Genomic DNA, 9001 nt, shown 5'->3' with positions numbered 1-9001 from the left:
GCCAATTTTGAGGGGGACCATTTGGTCTGCGATACCGGCCAAGTTGAGGTCATATCTACTTGCCACGTGGCAAGTAATCTAATTTAACCAAATGATGCATATACGTGTGTGTATTGTTTTTTTTTTTGTTTTTTTTTTTCTCAGAAATGTTGACAGAAAAAAAGAGTATTTTTTAAAAGAGTAAAATTTGCCCCACTGAGTCTCGAAATGCTTACAAAGCCAAGTGGCTTTGTAAGCATTTCAAAGATAAAGGACCAATACAGAGCTAAGATGGAGCATGACCAAAACGTATGGGCTAAATTGACTGGAATATTGTGATATCTGTCACAACTTGCAGTTATGTTTGGATATATTTTAGACATTTTACTTTAGACTGGTTAACACCAGCATAAAGTGCATTACAATAATCACATCTGGAGCTGATGAGAGCATGAATGGCCGTCTGAAGATCACGTCTACTGAGGAAGGACTTTACTTTAGCCAGAAGACGTAGCTGGAAAAAACTTGCTTTAACAACAGATTTTCACCCTCTCCCTCCTGCCTCGAGAGATCACTGAGTTACTTCAAGATATGTCACAGGATGAGCCAAACAAGTTTAAAAAACACAGTTGGGCACAGCCGGAGCCCTCTGATCAGCTCTGCAACACTGAACTCTGATGATGACGAGCCTGTTCTTTTGCTGTTCTACTGAGCGCCACATGTGAGAAAAAAAGCCTGTAAATACTTATGGATGAAATGAGCTATAAATGTATTATCAGTAGTTTGTTTATTTTTGTATTTATTTATTTTTGGCATAAAGGGAGAACACGTGGTACGCATAGCAAAACTTAGAAATTGTAATATCATGATATTATAATTTCGCCGGCAAAAAAATGCAAAATACTGATTCATATCATGACCGTGAACTAAACCCAAAATCGGAGCGACTGCACGTTTTCCACATGATTTGACTGGACATAGTTGAGGGTGTTTCTTTGATCACGTAATCTAGAAAAGCTAACATGAAACATTTGCCCCTGTTATCTCATAACCACTCATATAATGAGATGTTTAAAGTACAGTCTAATACCTGATGTCATGCTGTTATGTTAAGTTAAAGATGTAAATCTGTCTATTAATTAGTCTTTTTTTTTTTTTTTTTTACCTTTAGATCCCTGACTATAGAAATGCTGTGATTGTAGCTAAGTCTCCTTCATCTGCCAAAAGGTACGTCCAGTCTGGTCACTGTTGATAAAACAGCCTTCAGCTTTAGTTACAAAACTGAAATTCTTGATCACCAACTTGTTTAAGAACATTTACTGTTTTCACTTAACACTGTTGTTCAATTGTTTTGTTTGCAATTTTTTTTTTTCTTCTTTTCATTCTAAATGATCCAAGTATCCAGAAAACCAAAGTTGAGATGAAACATGGATGAAAGATGGACACTGCTTTCGGGGCCCTAAAGAAGATTAGAGGCCAAATGCTTTCTGTCTAAAATGATTTGTGCCTTTACAAATATATACATGTTCTGTTTTGTTCAGGATGTTGTCCTGACCTCATTATCTATTGGCCAAGATGGCCGTATTGGAATTTGTGTGTTTTGTGTTTGGTTTTTTTTTTGATTGCATGATTTCTCTTGACTGGCAGCTCTGTTTAACATATTTTACTGTTTTCTGACATTTAAAGTATATATAAAAAATCCTGGTTGTCATAGTGAAATGCTTCCAAACCGGCTAACACCATGTCTATTTAGCTCTCCCCCGTTGGCGAGAAAGCACAGAGAGAGCAGCCACAAATGCTGAAAACATTCATTCCAGTGTTTTCAGCTGGGGGTGGAGGGGGAGTCTGCGGGTGGGATTTGTTTGTTTCTATGGCAGCAATAAATGGCTAACACCTACCTGATAATGTATGGCAATTAAAAGTACTCACCCTCAGCAAAGAACCATGCGTCTGTCCAATTTACTGTCACAGATGTAAAGGTGCTGCGGTGACATCACAGCGTCTTTCCGAAACGTTAAGGGATCTTCAGTGTACGTTAAAGCATTTGGAGTCCGAAGAAATGCGCTGGGCGCTGGAATTTTTTTTTTTTTTTTTTTTTTTCTGGAAGTGGCTGCATGCAGCCAGATATACTTTGTTCTCATTTAGAGTAACTGAATAAACAATGCTGGCGCCCAGCAAAACAAAACGTTATATGGTCGTGGAGCCCAAGAGTCTTTAAAACATGTTCCATGTCTTAACCTGGAGAATTGTGATTTATGTTTCTTAGGCGGTGCTAATGCATTTAGATTTCCTGATGTGTGCAGGGCGCAGTCCTTTGCAGAACGTCTGCGTCTGGGTATTGCAGTGATACACGGCGAAGCTCAGGATGCAGAGTCAGACCAGGTGGACGGCCGACACTCCCCTCCCACCGTCAAGACCACTGGAGCCATTCACCCAAGCATGGAGATTCCATGTAATATACTCAGCTGCCAGAATATTGGACACTGTCTGTCTGCCTGCCTGCCTGCCTGCCTGCCTGCGCGCGCGCACGTGCACCAATATGTGCTGAGATGCCGTTTCACTGTGCTTTTGTTTTTGTTCCAGTGTTGATCCCTAAAGAGAAGCCTCCCATCACTGTAGTCGGAGACGTAGGAGGACGCATCGCCATCATAGTGGTGAGAGTCATTCATCTGCTCAGAGCAGTTTTGTGATGTTCCTTTGACCACGTGGACACATTTAACTTTGTGTGACAGAATCTAAAGAGTATTTCTTCATGTAATTGGCAGAGCTGCAGAATTAAGTGTCAGATGCCTTGAAATTAGTTAATTTTCTGTACAGCATTGATGCTAGAATTATTAAAGGACATGTCATGTTTTTAACGTCCCAGTTAGTAAGACAACATAAAAGTCCTCATGATTGTAAGTGTCTCTGCACGCATTTCCGGAAAATGTTTCACTCTGCAGTTTTTGACTTTTTTCAGTGTGTGACGTCCTAATTACCAAAACAGAAACATCCCAATGACTGACTGACAGACGGAAACGAACCTGCTCCGTCCAAAAACGAAGCTTCTGAGCTGCTGTTCGAACGTGATGGCTCGGATTTACAGATAGGAGACGACACGCTTCACCCCAAAACGCTTAACTTTTTCAGAGTGTGAAGTGGTGAAGCACTGTTGGTGTGGATGCTGGTTTACTGAAGCTGTGTACATGGACGCGGGCAAATCTGACACTGTTTTTAACAGACTGCCTGACACGGAGATGGATTTGTTACACTGAAAAAAGTCAGAATGCATTATTTCCAGGAATTAATGGGCATTATTTAATAGGGGTGCCGGAAAAAATCGATTCACGTCCGAATCGCAATTCTTATTTATTACGATTCTGAATCGATCCAAAATGTCCAAGAATCGATTTTTAAAAAGCTTTTTTTTTTTTTTTTTTTTTTACATTTTCTTGCTTACTTGCTGCGTGTACTGTTTGTCAGGCAGCGTCCTCCATACTACAGCGTCCCGGCGAGGGGAGGGTCCGGCATGCTTCAAACATTCGTGAGCTGCAGCTTAGCATGGCGGACGAAGAGCTAATTCAGCGAGCACCGTCTTTGCTGAAGGTAAATGTTTGAGCACATTTTGGATTTTATTATTTGCTGCGTAAGAAGGAGCTTGACATGACTTATGCAGTGTGCAAAATCTGCAAAATGAAAGTCAAGTACTTCGGAAACACTTCAAATCCGCAAGCCCACATGCTACGCCATCACCCAGAGCTAAAAGAGGGGAGCAGCGGTATCTGCCGACTACTGACCAGCACTTCGCTAAAGTGCCAGCCAACTCTGAACGAGCAAAGCAGATAAGTAAATTTACATCTAGAATCACTTGATTAACTTTGTAAAGCTGCATTTTCTTAAACATAAACATTTTTTAAGTAATATAACTTTTTCTCAGAGCTCTTTGAATCGAAAATCGATTCTGAATCGAATCGTCATCCAAAGAATTAGAATTGAATCGAATCATGAGTTGTTGTACGATTCACATCCCTATTATTTAACGTGCCACGATCGAGAGAGAGAGAGGCAGAGCTGCAGCCGCGGTGATCTCATGCGCGCGCTTCTGTGATCGCATGAAGTTTACATTTGGAAATTAATCCATAACAAGACTGTGACTCTGGCATGTTCAGAATTAATTTTTTTTTACTTTGAGAGAGTGTGCTGCAAAGCTTGTGTGTGCGCGTGTGCTGCGAAGCTCGCTGTGTGTGCGCATGTGCACGCGCTGTGCAGCTGACGAGATGCTTGTTTTTCCCCGACAGCAGATGGATGTTTGTTTTTTTTTTTTTTTATAACAACACTCATAATTAATCGTGCACAAAACTGATCCTGCAGCAGAGATGGTTATTGACAGGCTGTGTTTATGGCTCATGGCCGTGCAGGTGCATGGAAACCTTCTTGGAGCTGCAGCTTTTACCATGACTACATCAAAATTAACAGTTATCACTTAAAAACAAGTCATCATAATGCAACATCACACTTATGTCAACTTTGGAATTAATCTGTGCCTCAGTTCTTAATGTTAGCAGCTACATTCCATTGAAGCGCACGCTGGGAAGCTTCTAGTTGCGACGTCAATTGTCAGAAACACACGGGTACTCACGAGTACTTTGTTTTCGGATGTCTCCGTAGCTGTTTACTGCGAATGCCGTATACTTTAAAACTGGTTACGGAAGTGCATAAAGTAATCCCGGTGGATCATCGGATGGTCACTAACAGACTAAATCTAAATTGCTATGATTTTGGTGTGACATGTCCTTTAATAATGGCGTGAAAGCGTGAAGGTATCAAACCCCGGCCCAGTGTACATAGTCAGGAATTTGTATTTCTACTTTGATTTGTGGTATTATAAGTGACCGCCATGGATGTGCTCCGTGTCAGTGGTGGGAGATGATTTTTGTGGTCAATATGTCCTTCAGGATGACATAATTGATGATGTGGACAGTTTTGTGGCAGCCGCGGAAACTCTGAAGGAACGGGGGGCCTACAAGATCTTTGTCATGGCGACACACGGCATCCTCTCCTGCGAGGCCCCCAGATTCATCGAGGAGTCTGCCATCGATGAAGTGAGTGCTCGTTGTTGTCTTCCTCCTCACCACCCTCCCAGAACCTTTCACTGTCCTCCAAATACTAAAACTTCATGTTTTAATGGCTGGTCCTTGTTTGCATAGGTGGTGGTGACCAACACGATTCCTCACGAGCTGCAGAAGCTCCAGTGCCCAAAGATCAAAACGGTGGACATTAGTTTGATCCTGTCTGAGGCCATCCGCCGCATCCACAATGGAGAGTCCATGTCCTACCTTTTCCGCAACATAGGAGTGGACGACTGAACGTTTGTGTCTCTTACACACGCGTGCGCCAAATGCCTTCTTATACCTCTTTTACACATAAAGTCAACGACTGAATATACGCTGTTGCTTTCGTGACAGAAATCTTGCTGAAGTTTAGCGATAGATGCAGAGTTACACACAAACGTTCTCCTTAAAACACGCCAAAGCCCTTTTCAGACATTAGAGCTGTAACGTTGAAGCAGCACAGCGCCACCGATCTGTCTGCGTTTTGATGTTTGAAGCTGCGTTGTCGTCGTGTCCGAGTTACTTCAGGGTTCAGGTCAAACTGGACAGAAACTTTATCAGATGTTTTTATATGAACACAACAGGCGTGTGTTTGCTGCATCGTCCTCGGTACAGATGAAGGTTGTTTCTCTAATTTTGGACAGAACTGTCCAAATATGTTTTACACTAACTGCCACTTTTACATGGGTCTCTGATTGAGGCACACTCTTGCCACATTCACTTTTTTTTGTTTTGTTTTGCACCACCACAAAAAAAATAAATAAAAAAATACATAAAATAAATCTCTGTTATGACGCCTTATATAGATTTATTTTGAGGGTCTCACAGTCATGACGGCTCAGAACGAATCCTAGTTTTTGTCTTCATGGCTTTTGGGGTGCAGGGCACATGGGACACGTACGTGCACAGCTCTGTCTGTAACAGTCACTTCAGGTGCAAAAGGGGTGAATGTAACCAGATCTGTGAACCAAAAATAAATTTGGCTTGTTAAATTCTGAAGATATGCCCCTTAAAGCTGTAATTAAATCTGAGTCTCACTCACATTACTACCCCCGAAAGGGCTGCGGTGAGGATTTTTTTTTTTTTTTTTTTTTTTAAGAGGTGGGGATTTTTTTTAAATTTTATTTATTATTAGAGCTTGTTTTCTGCATTTTGACTACAGCCACTCTTTGCACCCGACACTATGGAATGGATGCACTCAGAAGTGTATTCTGTATGTAATGTGGCACCTTTGAGAAATAATTCTGTGTCCGAGGACACCTCCTTTTCCTTTGGGAAACCCCTTTCATATCCAATTCTTGCACAGTTAAGTGGGCATCCTATTACTATTATTATTAATTTAACCGACATCCTCTTTTTTGACAAGCAGATCTTCTCTTCATTGGAATACATCCATCTGTAGCTGTGAAATTTTCTGGAGTGCAGTAACTGAAAACGTATTTAAATTAACAGCATCTACCAGACTACTGTAACGTTTTCTCTCTAAAGAATAATTTGGTTTTCTCTCACTAATTGCGTAGTGGTGCTTTTCATTCAGCAGTAATGTCTGCATATATTTCAGAGCTCAAAATAAAGATTTGTAGCTTGGGGTACTAATAGTTACTTATTGAGAAGAGATGTAGCCAATATTGTCTGGAAATACAAGGATTGTTGTGAAGGAACACAAAATAAGCTTAAAATATTTAATTCCCACCTCTAAATAAATAAATGTATAATTCCCACCATGGCCCTTTGGAGCACCATACTTTTTCAAGCAGTGACTCCAAATTTAATGGATATATATATATATATTTTTTTTTTCTTAGCACGGTGGTGTAATTTTCTACACATTGATGGCATAAAGTAGATGTCTGAAAGGAGCTAAATGAAACTGTTGCTGCTGCTGCGTCTTTCTGACTGAATTCTCACATGTGCATATGTGCGACTGAATTCTAACCTACTACTCCGTTTTGTTTGTCAGGGATTCTTGTACTTCACCTCTGTTTTCCACAGTAATTGCCATTAATAATGAATTTGTGTTTAAAACAGGTTGTTTGGCTTTGTTGACCAGCATTGAATGTTTTTTCTGATACATTGAGGAAAAGGAGATTTGTGTCGTAAGAGTACCAGTGCCTTCTACACTCAGTCGTATCCAGAGTATTTGAATAATGACTTTTTTTTTTTAAGCTGTTAAGTTTTGCCCCAAGGTGCAAACTGCTAGGAAGCGACCGGTTTTTAAGTACAAGGTGTGGAAATTACAATCTTTTTGTTTTTATTCTTACATCATACAAAATCATTTCTTCATTAAAATATACTGTGGTAGGAGATTAAGTTTTCAAATACACATTGGAATGAGGTGAGGGTAGTACCATCTCACTTCAGGTGGGAGATTAAATTTATCATTTCAATAATTTTGTCAGTGTACCGGACAGAATGAACTCTCAGCTAACAGAATTCTTTTGGCCTGTGTAATTAATGGAGGAGTTTGATTTGCTGCATAAATGAGCAGTTTGATGTTAATCTGGTGTCAAATGTATCATCACTGAATGCCAACACCCAACTGGAATTAATAAGTTTTTCATCTGTTCATCGACCATGCATCAATAATATCCACGTTAAAATAAACACTGTTATTGTAATCTGGAACAGGTTTTCAGAAAACGAGTTCACTATAACCTACTTTTTTTGGGGGGGGGGGATTTTTATTATTGTTACACTTTAAAGCAGGAATTACGAATCAAAACTTGTAGGTCTTTGTTACTTTGCCAAATGCATTCCAAAAAATGTTTTGTATTTATTTTCTGCACTAAATATAAATAAATGAGCTGTGAAAGCAAATGAGTTTGTATGCTCTCCCCCCTTGGGCTATTTGTCCATTTGGTAAGGTTAATTAGGAAAGTTGCATACTAAAAATATCAAGATCAAAAAACTATGAGCTAACAAACGTATAAAGTTGGTACTCCATATTACCACCAGTGCTCAGTACTTGTACTTTGTTAGCAGTGGAGGGCTGTAATGCTCCGATGTTAATGGAGGATACAAATACTGTAATATAAATATGATGTAACATGCCAAACACTGTCTAGATTGTAAAGTACTATAATTTATAGCAAAACTTGTAGTTGATCATACAGTAATTCTAAAAACCCAATCAAATACAACAATTTTTTTGGGGAGAAGTGGTCACACATTTTAGTTAGATATAAAATATAATGCAGCTTGGCATTATTTAGAAAAGTTTTAAATAGTCTCAAACTGTGTATGTAACATGTAGCAGTATTTGTTGCTATGTAATTATAGTGCAGCAGATAAGTGAAACAATCACGCAAATGGTGATAAAAGCATCAGATTCGGCAGAAATACTTGACACTCTTGAAAAAAAAAAAACGATTGGCCACTTGTCTTTTCAATCGGTGGTCAGGTAGGTGGTCAATTGAAGAATTATAGAGAGGTCAAAATTAAAAGCTGCTCCAATCATATTGAAAAATATTCCACATTGTTTGCCTGATCATAAAGATTCCAAAAAGGTATAGTGTGGACAATCTGACTTAATTCTATGGAGTTACGGGATAAAAACAGCAAGAATGGTGACAGAGGTCAGTGTCATTTTGTACACAGGTAAAAAGTTAAAGTTGCTCCAATTTTGGTAAAAAGTGATGCAAATTATTGTTTGAGCTAATAGGATTAATAAATGGAATAGTGTTGACAGTGTTGAATGCTTGGTCTCCAAAGTAAAGGTCAAACAAGGTCTATGTCTATTGGATTCTATGACATTGTGACGTTACCCCGTAGCGTGATGAGTAAAGATGATACATGGTCCAAACTATTTTTTTTAAAACCATGTTAACTAGTAATTTGCATTATTTTTTTACCAAAATTGGAGCAACTTTAACTTTTGACCCCTGTACCAAATGAAACTGACCTTTGTCACCATTCTTGCTGTTTTTATCCCG

At 39.4% G+C, this 9001-nt stretch overlaps 1 protein-coding gene across 2 annotated transcripts in view; it reads left to right on the top strand.

The window, feature by feature from the left end:
- LOC117527417 (phosphoribosyl pyrophosphate synthase-associated protein 2) overlaps window positions 1-9001 on the top strand; it is a 44260-nt gene that overhangs the window by 26393 nt on the left and 8866 nt on the right. Inside the window, exons 7-11 of one of the 2 annotated variants that reach the window (XM_034189746.1) lie at window positions 1151-1206; window positions 2283-2431; window positions 2563-2633; window positions 4914-5060; window positions 5166-5334. In XM_034189746.1, coding sequence (XP_034045637.1) covers window positions 1151-1206; window positions 2283-2431; window positions 2563-2633; window positions 4914-5060; window positions 5166-5324 — 582 coding nt within the window. In that variant the 3' untranslated portion in view covers window positions 5325-5334. Of the gene's footprint in view, window positions 1-1150; window positions 1207-2282; window positions 2432-2562; window positions 2634-4913; window positions 5061-5165; window positions 7887-9001 lie in introns of those variants that run through there. The other variant, XM_034189745.1, reaches the window with a different exon arrangement.

The sequence above is a fragment of the Thalassophryne amazonica genome, chromosome 16 (assembly GCF_902500255.1).
Source record: "Thalassophryne amazonica chromosome 16, fThaAma1.1, whole genome shotgun sequence".
In the NCBI taxonomy this organism is placed as follows: domain Eukaryota; kingdom Metazoa; phylum Chordata; class Actinopteri; order Batrachoidiformes; family Batrachoididae; genus Thalassophryne; species Thalassophryne amazonica.
This window is presented reverse-complemented; position numbering and strand designations above follow the sequence as displayed.